The sequence below is a fragment of the Budorcas taxicolor genome, chromosome 13, assembly GCF_023091745.1.
Source record: "Budorcas taxicolor isolate Tak-1 chromosome 13, Takin1.1, whole genome shotgun sequence".
NCBI lineage: Eukaryota > Metazoa > Chordata > Mammalia > Artiodactyla > Bovidae > Budorcas > Budorcas taxicolor.
In genome coordinates, this window is record NC_068922.1 from 25140104 (window position 1) to 25157779 (window position 17676).

A 17676-nucleotide genomic window follows, 5' to 3' on the forward strand; every position below is an offset into this window, starting at 1 on the left:
CGACTCTTTGTGACCCCATAGACTGCAGCACGCCAGGCTTCCCTATCCATCACCAACTCCTGGAGCTTACTTAAACTCACTGCATTGAGTTGGTGATACTATCTCACCACCCTCTGTCGTCCCCTTCTCCTCTGGCCTTCAGTCTTTCCCAGCATCAGGGTCTTAGGACTGATCTCCTTTAGGATGGACTGGTTGGATCTCCTGCAGTCCAAGGGACTCTCAAGAGTCCTCTCCAACATCACAGTTCAAAAGCATCAATTCTTCGACACTCAGCTTTCTTTATAGTCCAACTCTCACGTCCATTCATGACTACTGGGAAAACCACAGCTTTGACTAGATGGACCTTTGTTGGCAAAGTAATGTCTTTGCTTTTTAGTATGCTGTCTAAAAGGTTGGTCATAGCTTTTCTTCCAAGGGGCAAGCATCTTTTAATTTCATGGCTGCAATCACCATCTGCAGTGATTTTGGAGCCCCAAAAAACAGTCTGTCACTGTTTCCATTGGTTCCCCATCTATTTGCTGTGAAGTGATGAGAATGGATGCCATGATCTTAGTTTTCTGAATGTTGAGTTTGAAGCCAACTTTTTCAGTCGCCTCTTTCATCAAGAGGCTCTTTAGTTCCTCTTCACTTTCTGCCATAAGGGTGGTGTCATCTGCATATCTGAGGTTATTGATATTTCTCCCAGCAATCTTGATTCCAGCTTGTGCTTCATCCAGCCCAGCGTTTCTCATGATGTACTCTGCATATAAGATAAACCAACAGGGTGACAACATACAGCCTTGACATACTTCTTCCCCAATCTGGAACCAGTCTGTTGTTCCATGTCCAGTTCTAACTGTTGCTTCCTGACCTGCGTACAGATTTCTCAGGAGGCAGGTCAGGTGGTCTGGTATTCCCAACTCTTCAACAATTTTCCAGTTTGTTGTGATCCACACAAAGACTTTGGCATAGTCAATAAAGCAGAAATAGATGTTTTTCTGGAACTCTTGCTTTTTTGATGATACAGTAGATATTGGCAATTTGATCTCTGGTTTCTCTGCCTTTTCTAAATCCATCTTGAACATCTGAAGTTCTCAGTTCATGTACTGTTGAAGCCTGGCTTGGAGAATTTTTAACATTACTTTGCTAGCGTGTGAGATGAGTACAGTTGTGCAGTAGTTTGAACATTCTTTGGCATTGCCTTTCTTTGGGATTAGAATGAAAATTGACCTTTTCCAGTCCTGTGGCCACTACTGAGTTTTCCAAGTTTGCTGACATATTGAGTGCAGCACTTTCACAGCATCATCTTTCAGGATTTTGAAATGTATTGAATCTAAAAAATGGCCTATTTCAGTTCAGTTCAGTTCAGTCGCTGAGTCGTGTCCGACTCTTTGCGACCCCATGAATCACAGCACGCCAAGCCTCCCTGTCCATCACCATCTCCTGGAGTTCACTCAGACTCACATCCATCGAGTCAGTGATGCCATCCAGCCATCTCATCCTCTGTTGTCCCCTTCTCCTCCTGCCCCCAATCCCTCCCAGCATCAGAGTCTTTTCCAATGAGTCAACTCTTCGCATGAGGTGTCCAAAGTACTGGAGCTTCAGCTTTAGCATCATTCCTTCCACAGAAATCCCAGGGTTGATCTCCTTCAGAATGGACTGGTTTACACAACAGAAACAGACTCACAGACTAAACAAACAAACTTAGGTTACCAAAGGGGAAAGGTTGTGGGGTTATTAATTAGGAGTTTGGGATTAGTATGTACACATTACTATATATAAAATAGATAATAAGCAAGGACCTACTGTATAGCACAGGAAATTCTACTCAATATACAATAACATAAATGGGAAAAGACTTTTTAAAAAAACAGATGTGTGTATATGTATAACTGAATCACTTTGCTATACACCTGAAACTAACAGAACATTGTAAATCAATTATATGCCAATATTAAATAACAAATACAGTATAAATAATCAATCATGATATAAGTCAATCATGACCCAGTTTGTTTCAAATGAAGACAAAGCACTAGATAATTTCTAATTTGTGAAAGGTGAACAAGCACTAATAATCAAAGAACTATAGGCTTTTAGGCTTGTGAATAGTCCTGCACTGCCCCAAAGAGAAGTAATTTCTGTGTTCCAGCACTTGAAGATATTTCCCTCCGTTGATATGTAAATGGCTTGGATGCTTTCTTTGACTGAGAGTTATACAGAGGCAGAGTATCTAGCTTCCTGTTGGCTTATTGGTGGTCAGGTAGCAGTGGTGAGTAAAGTGCTCTAAGCCTAAGGTAACCAACTTCATCGGTTAGCCTGCTGCATTAGAAAGTCGGCCAGTGGCCCTGCTGGAGCCTTTGCCTTCACAGGCTCTAGAGAGTTAGGCAGCCCCCAGCCCCACTGAGGCAGGACAAGCAAGGAGCGGCTGCAGCCCCAAGTGTAACTGTGGGACAACTTTCCTACTGCATGTCACTGGGCATCAGAAGGAAAAAACCACTGGCTCTGAAGTCCAGGGTCTAACAGCCCAATGGAGATGGCGAATGGCCTTAGTAAGCAGAGGCCCGGGGCCTCTCCGGGATCAGAGAGGACAGGGTGTCTAAGGAGGGGACCAGGAGCCAGAATAGCGGGGGAGGTGCCAGGTATCAGCTCTATGTGTATTTTAAAACCTGTGCTAGAATGTTCATGTGGGGAGGGCACAGGTTATTCTTTGTGTCTACAATTATTTCCAAATGACAGTACTTAGTATTAAGAAAACATGAGATGATTATTTGAAATTATTCATTTAAATAACTGGTCTTTAATTCTGCCTGCACATTATAATAATTTGAGGAGGTAAAATCCTGTGACACCATGAAACTCCTTGAAGAGAGCATAGGCAAAACATTCTCAGACATAAATCATAAATAAATCAATGTTTTCTTAGGTCAGTCTCCTAAGGGAATAGAAGTAAAAACAAAAAGCAAGCAAAATGGGACCTAATCAAACTTACAAGCTTTTGCAAAGCAAAGGAAACCATTTTTCAAAAATGAAAAGATAACCTATGGGATAGCAGAAAATATTTACAAATAATGTGACAAACAAGGGTTTAACCTCCAAAATATACAACAGTTCTTACAGCTCAACAACAAAAAAAACAATCAAAAATTGGGCAGAAGACTTTACAGACATTTCTTCAAACAAGACATACAGATGGCCAAGAGGCACATGAAAAGATGATCATAATCACTAATCATTAGAGAAATGATACCATCTCATAATATTCAGAATGGCCATTATTAAAAAGTCTGCAAATAACAAATGCTGGAGAGGGTGAAGAAAAAAGGGAACTCTCCTACACTACTGGTGGGAATATATGTTGGTACAGCCACTTGGAAGAGAGTATGGCGGTTCCTCAAACACTAAACAGAATTGCTGAGTGGAAGTCAGCAGTTCCACTCCTGGGCATACACTGGGCAAAGCTCTAACGGGTTAAAGACCGACATGCCAGCCTGGATACTGTAAAACTCTTTCAGAGGAAAATACAGGCAGAACACTCTTTGACATAAATCACAGCAAGATCTTTTTTGACCCAAGTCCTAGAGTAACAAAAACAACAATGGGAACTAATTGAACTCAAAAGCTTTGCACAGCCAAGGAAACTATCAACAAGACGAAAAGACAGCCCTCAGAATGGGAGAAATATTTGCTGACAAGGGATTAATCTCCAAAATAAACAGTTCATGAAGCTCAGTACCAAAACAGTAAACAACCCAGTAAAAAACTGGGTAGAAGACCTCAACAGACATTTCTCCAAAGATGACATATAGATGGTCAAGAGGTGCATGAAAAGATGCTCGACATCATTAATTATTAGAGAAATGCAAATCAAAACTACAATGAGGTGTCACCTCACACTGGTCAGAATGGTCATCATCAAAATATCTACAAACAGTAAATCCTGGAAAGGGTGTGGATTGAAGGGTCCCTCCTACAGTGGTGGTGGGAATGTAAATTGATACAGCCACTATGGAAAACAGTGTAGAGTCTCTTTAAACAATAAACCTAAAAACAGAACTACCATATGATCCAGCAACCACAGTCCTGGGCATGTATCTGGAGAGGACTATAATTTGAAAGGTGCATGCACCCTAATGTTCACTGCAGCACTGTTTACAGCAGCCAGGACATGGGAGCAACCTAAATGTCCATCAGCAGAGGCATGGACAAAGAAGCTGTGGTGCATCTATACTGGGTTTGCCAAAAGGTTCATCTGGGTTTTTCCATAACTCCTAAACCAAAAAACCTGAAAAAAAACTTTTTGGCCAACCCAACACAGTGGAATTCAGTTCAGTTCAGTCTCAGTCGTGTCCAACTCTTCATGACCCCATGGACTGCAGCAGGCCAGGCTTCCCTGTCCATCACCAACTCCCGAAGCCTGCTCAAACTTATGTCCCTCAAGTCGGTGATGCCATCCAACCATCTCATCCTCTGTCATCCCCTTCTCCTCCTCCCACCAAAGTATGAAAAGGCAAAAAGATATGACAGTGGAATTACTCATCCTTAAAAAGGAACAGATTTTTGCCATTTACAGAGTCATGGATGGACCTAGAGACTGTCATTCAGAGTGGAGTCAGAGAAAAACAAATATTATATACTAATGCTAGACTAGAAAAATGGTACAGATGAACCTACTTGCAAAGCAGAAATCGACACAGATGTAGAAAACAAACATAGGGACACCAGGGGGTAAAGGAGGGTAGTTGGGACGAACTGGAATACTGGGATTGACATATGTATACTACTATGTATAAAATAGATAACTAATGAGAACCTACTGTATGACACAGGGAACTCAGTGCTCTGTCCTGACCCAAATGGGAAGGAAATCCAAAGAAGAGGGGATCTATGCATATATATAGCTAATTCACTTTGCTGTACAGCAGAAACTAACACATTAGAAAGCAACTATACTCCAATAAAAAAACTTTTTTTAAAGATAAATGTACCCTTATGTTCATAGCAGCACAATTCACAATAGCCAAAACATGGAAACATCCTTCATGTCCATCAACAGATAAATGGCTAAAGAAGATGTGGTGCATACAATAGAATGCCATTCAGCCATAAAACAGAATGAATGATGCCATCTGTAGCAACACGGATGGACCTAGAGGCTCTCATACTAAGTCAAGTCAGGAAGAGGAAGAAGTACTATCTGATATCCCTCGTATGTGGAGTCTAAAATATGGCACCAATGAACCTATCTTCAAAACAGAAACAGACTCAGAGATTAGTAGATGTCAAGTATTACATAAAGATATATAGTATGGATAAACAACAAGGTCCTAGTATATAGCACAGGGGGCTATATTCAATATCATGTGATAAACCATAATGGAAAGGAATCTTTAAAAAAGAATATGTGTTATGTATATAACCGAGTTGCTTTGCTATACAACAGAGATTGGCACAGCATTATAAATCAACCCTAGTTCCATGAAACAAAAATTTGAAAACTTAAAGAAAAAGTCCTACAGTGCAGAGTCTGGCTTAATTCTCTAGGTGTGGCCCAGGAAACGGTATTTTTTAACTGGATGTCATGCAGCCTGCCTGAACCAGTAATTTCAGGGAACGCCGCTGCTTGGGTTATGCTCCTGCTCTTACCATCATAAGGACTGTCGCTCCGTTTCTGCTGTACACACAGCTGATGCTTTCTCTCTGGAAGCTGGCCGCCCTCACTCTATTCACTAGCCCGGCCCTGTACTCCTGTAGCCACAGTCATTTGTTTTCAGAGACAAGTCTGTGGGGTTCTGGTTGCCCCCAGGCTGCTCAAAATTCACTTTATTCTACAGCAGAACAGTCCAGAGCATGGGAGTATGTTGCTGCTGCGAACAGTGAACTGTTAAAGATGACTTCCATTTTAAAGTTTAAAAATGTACAGTATCTTGTGCCCTTTCATCTCAATAAAACTGGCAAAAATATAATGGAAACTGGAAAGATAGCTTATTAATTCATTTACACAGTCAGCATTTTTAAGGGTCAAAAGTCTTTCAAAGAAGCCCTACTAAGTACAAATCAGGTTCACCCAGACAGAATTAAAGGACTTTCATTTCAAAGGCTCTGTCCATTTCATCTTGGCCCCCAAAATAAGGGCTTTGCTGACCTGAGGTCAACTGGGGAGCCAGTTTTCAGGGCGCTGACTCCCTGGCCCCAGCGTGTCCCACACGCAGGTCTCAACCGGGAAATCCTCTGAAATCCCAGCTGTTCCCTCTGACCACCTCACTGCACTCCATCCCTGTTAATCTCAGTATTTTAATTCCTTAGGCATTCCAGAAGTGTTCCTTTATGGATGTAAATTCAAACAGTCACGCTGAGCAGTCCCGGGCTGACAGCCACGTTAAAGACACTAGGCCGGGGGCCACAGCCCCATCCAAGGAGAAGAAGGTAACGTGGCAGTTACACGTTGGCCACCCAGTGGGCCGTCCTTCTTTCCTGGCTCTGGCACTAACATCGCTCTGTGCTTGAGCTTCTGTTCCTTCTCTCTTTTCTTCACCTTTTTTTTCCCCCCTTCCTTAAACAAATGGAGACACGGCTTAGGGTTTCACTAGAGATCTCTTGCTCAGGTTTCCAGAATGGATGCTGTGTTCTGTGCACAGCACACAACCATAAATGCAGAATTGAGGCATTTTCTCCCAAAACCGAAGATAAAACATCAAGATTTTCTAGAACTCTAAGAGAGAAAAAAAAGAAAGGAAACATGAAGCAGGTGGCACTTTTTCTAATTTTTAACATGTCTTCTGGACCAAAGATGTCTACATTAAAAGTAAGCAAAAGCTTTAGATTCCAGGAAGAAAATGCACAGCAAAATTGTTGACCTGCCATCCATGGGTGTATCCATGGAGACTTCCACACACGTTTGAGGATGCCAGAGTTTTTGTTACTACTAGATTCTCAAAGTGCCCCTTCCAAGTCAGCAAGTGCAGTATCACTTTAGTGCTGTTGTACTTTGTCTCATTCTCAGTTTCCAAAGAGACAACTAGGCTCTGAAACAAGCTCACTGTCATGACATAAGGACTTTAAAGAAAGTGAAAGTCACTCAGTCATGTCCTACTCTTTGCGACCCCATGGACTATACAGTCCATGAAATTCTTCAGGCCAGAATACAGGAGAGGGTAGCCGTTCCCTTCTCCAGGGAATCTTCCCAACCCAGGGATCAAACCCAGGTCTCCTGCATTGCAGGCAGATTCTTTACCAGCTGAGTCACCAGGGAAGCCCCTGGTGGCTTAGCTTAAAGTCCTTTCCTCTAAGGACTTTAAGGAAAGGAGATTAACCTGCATGTCTGAACTTCAACTCTGTAAATTGAATCTGGAGCTTTGATGATTTTTGGAAACAGTCATCTTCTATGAATGAAGCCTCTGTCTAAGTTTAGGGTAAAAAGTCTTAACATTTTCTGCCAGGAACTTGTATCTCAGAATTAAAACTTCTAGCTTCCTTTAAGTAAAGTCAAACAAATCAGCCATAACATACTGCCCAGTTGCTACTTCACGTAGGTACCTCAGTCCAGGGATAAGTAAGTTCAGTGAAAACATACAGGATCACAAAACCAGAGGGCTATTCAAGCACAATCCTTCAAGAGATGCAGTCCTGGCTTACAGCTCCAGCTGTGGAGCCCTGACAGAGGCTGACCTGGCTCCCAGCCATCCCAGAGCCTCATGTAAACTCCGCCTGCCACATATCTGGCAAATGAAACTGTTAACCAGGTGATAGGGGTACCTCTATGCACCAGGGGAGATTATTGTTGATTTATCTTTCTCATGAAGAAAATCTACTAGTATGAACTGAATGCATGACAGTCACAATGGAAATATGTTGCTTCTTCAATCTGAGGAATTTCCTTCTGTGGCCTTATAAAGCCAGCTCATACAAGGCCCTGGCATGTCCTGAGTTACAAAGTGACTGAACCAAAGTGACTGTTTCTTCCAAAATACTGACCAGGAGCTTCTTGAGGATCCCTCCAGAAACAGTCATCATCTCATTGTAGAATTTTTCTAATTTGCTAAAATGCTGCATGGGGTTTCTTGCCCTGCAATTAGAAATCCATATCCCATCGATCCCATAGATCTCAATCAAGGGTCCATCAGATACTGAGCAAGTTTGTACTGATTGTCCAACACCAGGCCACTAAACACAAGGTTTAATTACAGGTACTTTTTCTGGATAATCATATTGAGTAGACTGATCTCCTTCAAAATAACCATGACTCTATGAGAACTGTCCCCAAATTGTTGTCATTATTAATCTCTTCTTGGGCTGTTCATCTTCTCTTCCATAAATCAAATGTTTCTTAAAATTCTTCTCCTCTGTCGTGAAGTGCTAGCCTAATACTTCTGTGTTTCTAATTTTGGTTTCTTGCCCAAATTCTTATTACCTTTGCTTCACCAGTTGTCTGAACAGTCAAATCTCGGGGTCCCAAAACAGATACATTCATGAGGCTTAATTACATTTCATGCAGAGTCTTGATTATCTAAGACTAAGATGTCATTGTGAGATTACATGACAGCTGTGAACAAGTTACCCTTGATAAAGTTACCGCACTTGCTTTGATCCCTGCCTTCATTTTTCTAGCCCAGCATCAGAAACGCTAGGTCATATGAGACCTACACATGGCATCTTTATCTTAGTGACTTTCTATCAGAGGAAAGTCATTTTCCTTTGATGAAGCAGATCCATTCTTGCTGCTAAATTTGTTTTAAAATACATATACTTCTGGGTGGCATTTGAAATATTTCACTGGGTATGACATGGACTGGCCAATCAGAACAGATGCCAGTCCTAACCCCCAGTACACGGGTCGGCAGAACAGCAGCCCTGCGTACACCAGTTCTTCCTCTGGGTGTACTCACATTCAGGGTCTAGCACAGTATGCTGCCTCCCTCTTTGGAGTTGAAACCTAAAGACAAAAACCTCATTTATTTTTCTTCATACAGCATTTTAGGTCTAAATTTAAAATCTGAATTTTAAATCCCACAAGAGATATTGTTCCACTGTAGCAGCTGAATCTCACTGCACCGTCTGGGGCCCGATGGGGATGGGGGGAGGTTAAACACGAGGTGTTTGGTGGCTGACGCGCTTAGGATCCTGTGCCGTATTTCCCTGTGATTAACACTGACTCTGTTGTCTCTCTGTTACTCCTTGGATGTGTACACTCTTTCCATTTCCAGCTGGGCAGTAGGGTTGATCTAGGTTGTTCCTGGCGGGGCCTGGGTTCTCGTGCTTCATTATGTCATCATCGCGTTAAACCCAACCACCTCCTTGGGATCATGCCCCAGTCTGCTCTGATCACCTCTTCCTCTTGGGCTTCTGCCGCCAGAAGAAAGGCCAGCGAGGCCCTGGAAGTGAAGGCTGGGCTAGTGTCAGGGCTGTGGACGGGGCCGAGGCTACCGCTACACCCCCAGCAGGTAGCGCGTTCTCCTTAGCTGGTCCTGTCCACTGGGCTCTTACCTTCTGCATCTTGGTGGGAACCGCAGAAACACATCTTCCCTCTCAATCAGAGCACCCAGCAACTCAAAGCTGAATCATGACAGCACAGTCACGACTTCAGCCTCAAGTATCTGTTTTCTAAATGTTTAGATGACATTTTGGAGGCACTGTCACTCTGAATGGGGATTTGATCATCTTGGCTATGATTGGTTTGAAGGTTATTTTGACACTTTGCTTGGCAAGTACAAGTACAAACTGCAAGTATGTTTTCAAAGCTATGATTTGACCAGGGAAAAATAATGGTCTGGGGTTTTTTTTAACCTCAAAGTACCACACCCAACCAGTGCAGGGCCCTTATAGACAATCCCCATACAAGAAGCATAGCTAAGACTGAAATAACCATCTGGCAGAGATGTGGAAACTTTCCTGGTCTAGTTCCTTGGTTTATAAGCAAGAAACCTGAGGCCCAGGGAAGTGAGGTGACTTGCCGAAAATAACACAGTTAAGTGGCAGATCCGAACCAGATTCAGAATCTGCCTGCTGATATATTGTGCTTTCTACAACGCCACCCCAATCCTCTGGTTTTAGAGTCGGCTAAGCGCACAGTCAGATGGTGAAAAGAGGACGTGCTGGTCCAGAATCAGTCCCTTTATATTCTCTTAACTGCTCCCCCTACCAACATTTGAAATCCTTGAAGCATTTTGCTAATTGAGATTTTCGTCTTGTGCAAACACAGGGCATTTTTGGAAGTTGGAGAACCAAGCAACCCAAGGTAAACAGAGCTGTAGGCTTTGGACTGGTGTGTAACAAATGTGCTTGGCCCGCATGTTTTGGAAGTGTAATTAAAGGAACACTCTAGTTGTAGTCCACTTTGGGGGCGGGGGTGTGGTTTTGTGGAGTAACGTGTCCTACACTGTTCTACCAGAATTTGGAATTTTTCCATGAAGACGTACGGAAATCTGATGTTGAGTATGAAAATGGCCCACCAGTGGAATCCCGGAAGGTGAGTTCACCAGATATGTATTCCAACTGATATACCATGCAGATTGAATCCTTTCCTCTCCAGATCCATTTCTGATCACTCTATGTGGTTTCCCCCCTCCGCTCTTCCTCTCAGGTTACCCCAGGGGCTCTCACACCTAGTGACCATCCTAAGTGGGAAAGAGGAATGGAGAATAGTATTTCTGATGCAGCAAGAACAGCAGAATACAAAACTGACATCTCAGTGAAGGAAAGTTCCCTCTCCACTAAGAGTTTACTTAGAGACAGTAAAAACCATTCCCAGAAAAATGTGTCGAAAGTCAATTCTAGTTTCTCTGGTATTAGTTCATTCGAATGTGAAATCAACAAAGAACCTAAAAAGTCCGGGCTGCAGTACCCTGCATCTGATGCTGAGAATCAGAAGATGAATTATGGGAAGACAAAGGGGGTGAGTCAGCAAGGACAGGAAGATTCAGAGAAGGGTCACCTTCCCTCTCCCACTAGATCAACCGAATTGACGACTCGTGATGTCAAAACTCCAGACCAAGAGGTTCCCATGACAGAGTTTGGCCAAGTTGTCTTAAGACCAAAGGGAGCTAAGCATGCTAACACGATGCCTAGTGAGGATGGGGAGTCCACACCAAGTTCTCCCAGTGAGGAGAAGGCAACCACTGACAACATTGCCTTCATGATCACCAAAACCGCGGTCCAGGCTCTCTCCAGTGGGGAGGTCCGCGATATAGTGAGCCGACAGGGGGAAGATGTACAGACAGTCAACATTGACGCCAAAAAAGAGACCCTGTCCCAGCAGGAAGGCACTGAAAGTGAAGACCCTGTGGTGTGCCTGGACAAGAAGCCTGTGATCATCATCTTTGATGAGCCCATGGACATCCGGGCTGCATACAAGAGACTTTCAACCATATTTGAGGAGTGTGACGAGGAACTGGAGAGAATGATGAGGGAAGAAAAGATAGAGGAAGAGGAAGAGGAGGAGACTGGAGACCCTGTGGTCCAGAATGACACTACCCAGAAGTTTCCTAAGGAGGGGGCTTTGGGTAGCCCTCGAGCAGGGCAGGAAGCCAAGAGTAAATTGCAGCCACACTTCCTTTCAGTGGAGACAGGAGTGTCAGGAGGACAGGAAGTGAATAAAACCGAGCAGATCAAGTTCAACCCAACTGATTCTCCAAGCTCAGAAAGCCAGGGTGATGTGACCGATGACCAGTTTGAAAGCCCCAAGAAAAAGTTCAAGTTCAAATTCCCAAAGAAGCAGCTTGCGGCTCTCACGCAAGCCATTCGCACAGGCACGAAGACTGGGAAGAAGACGTTACAGGTGGTGGTCTACGAAGAGGAGGAAGAGGATGGCACGCTGAAACAGCACAAGGAAGCCAAGCGATTCGAGATCAGTAGGTCTCCATCCGAAGACGCCCCTAAAAGCCTGTTCAGGAGACTAGAGCAGCCCAGTCTGGAGAGTACTGCTCCGGTTTCAAGAACTGATGAAATCAGAAAAAATACCTACAGGACGTTGGACAGCCTGGAGCAGACAATCAAACAGCTGGAAAACACCATCAGTGAGATGAGCCCCAAAGCTCTAGTTGAGACCGCATGTTCTTCCCACAGAGATTCCGTTGCAAGTTCATCCCACACGGCCCAGGAGGCCGGTCCCCCGTCCTTGCTAGTCCTGGACGAAGCATCCACTGCCTTAGAGCCCCCCTCATCTATACCTTCAGCTTCACGTAAGGTATCTTGGTCTGATGGAAAAATGAAAAGAGCCAGCTGCTTTCTTAAATCTGCCATAATCACCATTAGCAAAAGGTGTCTTGTGATTGACTCGCTTCCTTTCAGGTGGCTCGTTTTGTTTTGTTGTCTGTTCACCATGATCCCTTTCTCTCACACTTCTTCCCTCGCCTTCAAAACAACAACAACTAGGTGTCTAACAGCTAATCGATTTCTGTTTTTACCTCTGTTGCTGACTGGTGTTGGGAAAACCCAAGGACGCTGGGCCAGCTATTTGCCATTGAAGTGATTGCTCTGATACTCACATTAAAATCCGTTTGATCAGTAGTGGGGCAGTTTCATTGTTTGATTCTCCGAATTAACCCCAGTGGTGTCTCCTGATGTCCGTCTCCTAGATCTGTCCTGCATGTAGGGCTGTGGCTTCTCACGTTGAGCTTCTCTGCACACAGTCGGGTGGCCTCGGATGACCCACTCACACCGTCCTTTCTCTCCCCCCTCTTGCCGCTCCTCCCCACAGGGCTCCACTGGGACCCCTCAGACGAGCAGGATGCCAGTCCCCATGAGCTCCAAGAACAGACCCGGAAGCCTGGACAAGCCTGGCAAGCAGTCCAAACTGCAGGACCCCCGCCAGTACCGCCAGGTAGTTCTACCTTAAGCCCGCTTTTGGATGGACACTCTTGTGCTTAAGAAGCAAGTCACTGACTTAGTTTATACCAAATATTGCACTTTTTCTTTGTTAAGATACAGTTTATCTAGACATCCTGGATCTGGGGGCATGAAGAGAGAGTCTCAAAGCCTTTGTTCAACTTCTCACCACGCTTTTGCATGCTCGCAATAAAACATCTTTCACTGTGTGACTCCAAAGTTGACCTGTAAAAACGAGGTGGCGGGCCAGGTGGCTTTCCCTGGGGGAGTGTAGTGGTTCATCAGAACACCTGGGGAAACCGAGAGAAAAGGCTGCCCTGAAAGTCACCAGGACTAACGTGTGTGTTGACTGCATCGCACTAGAGGCCCATTAACCATCATGATGCCCTGCCCCCACCCCAGTAACAGCCCCCCGCATGGCCCCCCCGCCCCCTGAACCCAGAGGTGGGAGGAGAATGATGTGCCTGTTCTCACAAGCGCTCTTCTTCCTTCTTCCCTGTTCTGTACATCCTCTGCCCGGCACTTGGGGGGTTTCTGCCAGGCCCAGTACAGCATGACGAGAGTTAGCTCAGGCCTCGAACTGGTTTAAGTTTGGTTTGGTGTCTTTGATTTAATGATCCTCAGAAGGGCTGTGTTGCCAGAGCCTGTGGACTGATGGTGTTACCAGCTTTCTGATAAACTGTCTCCCGCCATCTTTGTTTGCAGGCTAATGGAAGTGCTAAGAAAGCTGGTGGGGACTGTAAGCCTACTTTCCCCTCCTTACCTGCTTCTAAGATTCCAGCCCTTTCTCCCAGCTCTGGGAAAAGCGGTTCTCTGCCTTCTTCTAGTGGTGACGGCCCTAACTTCCCTAATCCGCCTGCTACTAAACCATCGGTTCCTTCTAACCCTCTCAGCCCCCACACAGGACGACCTGCTCCCTCCGCCTCCCTGATCCCCTCTGTCTCTAACGGCTCCTTAAAGTTTCAGAGCCCCACTCATACAGGGAAAGGTCACCATCTCTCATTCTCACTGCAGACTCAAAACGGCCGAGCAGCCCCTCCTTCCTTCTCCTCCTCCCCCCCGTCCCCTGCCTCCCCCACTTCACTGAATCAAGGTGCAAAGAGCATCAGGAGCAGCCACACTCCTAGCCTCACCAGCTACAAGGCACAGAACGGAAGTTCAAGCAAAGCCACCCCATCCACAGCAAAGGAAACCTCTTAAAGGCCAAATCCAATTAATCACAAGTTGGAGTTACATTTAAGAAAAAAAAATTTTTTTTAACGGTCTTACTGTTTTCACAAGAGAATGTAACATATTGCTGTACTGTTTGAGGCTTAATGCTAAGTATGTGCTAAATACTGACTTAACAGACTTCAGTAAAGCTTTTTTTTTTTTTTACTTTGTTGCTGTTCTAATTACATAGTGTTTACTGTCTCTATTCAGTACCTGTTAAATGAAGCAAGCATGTGTTACCAAAAAAGAGAGTATGGCGAGAGAGAAGGGTGTGTGTGAGGCAGGAAAATAAAAAATGTATTAAGCATGTAAAACATGTATGATTCCAGAATTTTAGTATGTTTTGTATAAAAATATTTTTCATTACGGAGACTAGAAGTGAACAGAGAAATACACAAGTGTGACTATACAAATTGTAAAACAGATACTATTATATTTCCTTTTATTTTAGTGTTATTTAGCTTTATTACAGATTTCTATTTTTGTCAAAACTTCATGGTTTCTTTCGAGATCTTTTTTGCCAAAACATTTTGATACTATAGCATTGTACATTTGAAAGTAGTGTGCTAGACAAGAAGCCAGTGAACTTCTGCACAAGCCAACACAGAGGCACGTGTAGAAGGCAATTATCAACCCTACTGCACTGCCATAAAAGTTATGTATAATAATTTGCCAGCCCAAGCAAGCTAGTTCTGCTTTTCTTTCTTTCTTTTCAACGTATTGGGATTCTCTAGTTGTTTTCTTTGCAGTATCTCAATCCTCCCTTTGTTTTCTGAGACCTGGTAACCCACACTACTGCATTGTGGATTTTAAAATGTACACTTATGTGCGGTTCTGTAAACTGATCAACTTTTGTAAATATATAAATAGATGCCAAAAATACTGTATGTGACAGCACACAGAGTAGTTTTCCCACACCAAAGTTCATTTTTATGCATGCTTTAAACATCTATCTTGGGATGGGCAGAAATGGGACTTGCCGGACATTTTTAAAAAGCAACAAGTTTGCACAGCTAGAGTGTTTTTGTAAATAAGTGTATTTGTATAACACAGTCATGTAATATACAGAACTATAAGCAGAGACTTTGCAAAACTAAATAAAGGGCTGCATGCTTACTATTTTTTGTACCTTGTCCCTATAACTACTTACTAGTCAAAGAACAAACATAAACTGTTACCAAGTTAAATGCTTTTGGCTTTGAGGGCATGATAAGAAAACATGTAACCAGATGCAGAGGGGTTTTCTGAAAGCTCTGGGGCAGTGCATTCTGAGAAATTCATTACAAATATACAAATATAGTGCCTTCCCATGAAACCTCCAACCTTCTTCGTGGCTTAGCAAGGTTTAGCTGATAGCAAGCAAACCAGATAGAGTTTCTACCACCCTCCTTTACCAGACGGGCTCTTATTAACTTGTTTCTTCATCTCCAGTAGAAGTAAAGTAGAAATAAAATGCCTTTATCACTAAGATTTTGGTTTGTTTTTTTTTTTTTTTTTTGAGTTCTCAATTTTAAAAGAGATCACTGGTCTACAGGGAAATATTCTCACTAACATTACCCTATTATGTATTCATTTTAAATATCAGCAGAAAAGCTAGTGAAAATAATACCAAGATAATGAACTGACTACAAGAAATCTCAGGGACTTGCTTATCATTATTTTTTGACCCTCCACCCCCAATATTTAACTTGTGTGTGTAGTCGCTCAAACATGTCCGACTCTTGCGACCCCGTGGACTGTAGCCTACCAGGCTTCTCCATCCATGGGATTCTCCATGCAAGAATACTGGAGTGGGTTACCATTTCCTTCTCCAGGGGATCTTCCCGACCCAGGGGTCGAACCCGGGTCTCCCGCATTTGAGGCAGACGCTTTAACCTCTGAGCCACCAGGGAAGCTGATTTGGTGCTAAATACAAATGTTACTATTGCTTTAGCACCTGATTATTAATGTTCTCAGACTTTAGGTTTACTGAGCTAGGATGCCTTCACCAGAAATGTTAGCACATCTCTATTCAAAGTAGTCATTGTAATCACAAGTTTCAGGGCACACTCAGGGAAGGTATCTTTTTTGTCCGCTTTTAATGCAACATAACTGACACAGTATACATCTTGCTGCATAAGGCGTGCAGCGTAATGATCTGACTCACATACGTACGAGATGATGGCCACACTAAGTTTAGTGTCCAGAGACGGCATGCAGATGACCAAGAGGCACATGAACAGATGCTCAACATCAATACCTGTTAGAGGAATGCAAAGCAGAACTACAGTGACACACCACCTCACCATGGTCAGAATGGCCATCACTAAAAAGTCTACAAATAACAAATGCTGGAGAGGGTGTGGAGCAAAGGGAACCCCTCTTACACTGTTCGTGGGAATGTAATCTGGTGCAGCCACTATGTAAAACAGTACAGCGTTCCCTCAGAAAACTAAAAATAGAATTATCATATGATCCAGCAACCCCACTCCTGGGCACATACCCAGATAAAATTATAATTTGCAAAGATCCATGCACCCCTATGTTCATAGCAGCACCACTGACAAAAGCCAAAGCATGGAAACAACCTAAACGTCCACTGACAGAATAAGGAAGCACAATGGAATATCACTCAGCCATCAAAAAGAATGGAATAATGTCATTCGCAGCAACATGGGCAGACCTAGAGACGGTCATACTAAGTGAAGCACAAATGCCATGTAATATCACATATATGTGGAATCTAAAATATAACAGAAATGAACATATCTATGAAAAAACAGACACAGAACAGACTTGTGGTTGCCAAGGGGAAGGGATGAATGGGGAGCTTGGGATTAGCAGAGGCAAACTATTCTATATATAGGATCGATAAACAGGGTCCTGTATAGCACAGGGAACAATATCCAATATCCTGTGGCAAACCATAATGGAAAAGGGTAAGAAAAAGAATGCATATGTATATGTGTAACTGAGTCACTTTGCTGTACAACAGAAATTAACACAATATTGTAAATCAACTTCAATAAAATTTTTTATAAATTAAAAAGAAATAAGTTTAGTGAACATCATCTTATATAGATACAAAATTAAAGCAATAGAAAAGAAAGTCATTATCTCTACTTTGTAAGTATAAAGACCTCCAACATTTTAATCATGTCTCATAATCTCAACAACTACATTATATAAATGATAATGTATATGTTACAATGTATGTTTAAAATATATGCACAAGCTAGCTGTTTATGTCTGCTTATTTGCTCTTGTGTATGGACAAGCTGAGAATTCTTTGTGAGCTGCTAGACACAATTTCCAGTTGAAACTTCAGACTTTCCGAAGCCCTAGCCAGGATGCACAGGTGATGGTCAGTGTCAGCCAGTGTAGCGAAGGCTGAAGCATGCTCACCAAGTCAGGGAGAGCTCAGCATGGCTCCAGGCATGACCTTGACCGAGACCCAGGAAGTTGGAGGGGAAACTACCATACCTGGAGGAATTGAATCCAGGTGCCCAGAGCTCCCTTCACAAAAGGGCACCCTGGTTCCTTTAACTGAGGGAATGATGTCAGGTAAGGTGAGCTCTCAGATTTTGTTAAACCACTACTAACAGATTCTCATTCAGTCAGTCAGTTCAGTCTCACAGTTGTGTCTTACTGTTTGTGACCCCGTGGACTCTGCAGCACGCCAGG

At 43.4% G+C, this 17676-nt stretch overlaps 1 protein-coding gene across 11 annotated transcripts in view; it reads left to right on the forward strand.

Moving 5' to 3' along the window:
- KIAA1217 (KIAA1217 ortholog) overlaps positions 1-15410 on the forward strand; it is a 349091-nt gene extending 333681 nt beyond the window's left edge. For 6 of the 11 annotated variants that reach the window (XM_052651328.1, XM_052651329.1, XM_052651333.1 and 3 more), the window contains 6 exons: positions 6286-6405; positions 10178-10213; positions 10367-10444; positions 10559-12160; positions 12674-12796; positions 13507-15410. In XM_052651328.1, coding sequence (XP_052507288.1) covers positions 6286-6405; positions 10178-10213; positions 10367-10444; positions 10559-12160; positions 12674-12796; positions 13507-14001 — 2454 coding nt within the window. In that variant the 3' untranslated portion in view covers positions 14002-15410. Of the gene's footprint in view, positions 1-6285; positions 6406-10177; positions 10214-10366; positions 10445-10558; positions 12161-12673; positions 12797-12897 lie in introns of all 11 variants that reach the window. The other 5 variants (XM_052651337.1, XM_052651339.1, XM_052651331.1 and 2 more) reach the window with 4 other exon arrangements.
- Positions 15411-17676: the final 2266 nt, after the last annotated feature.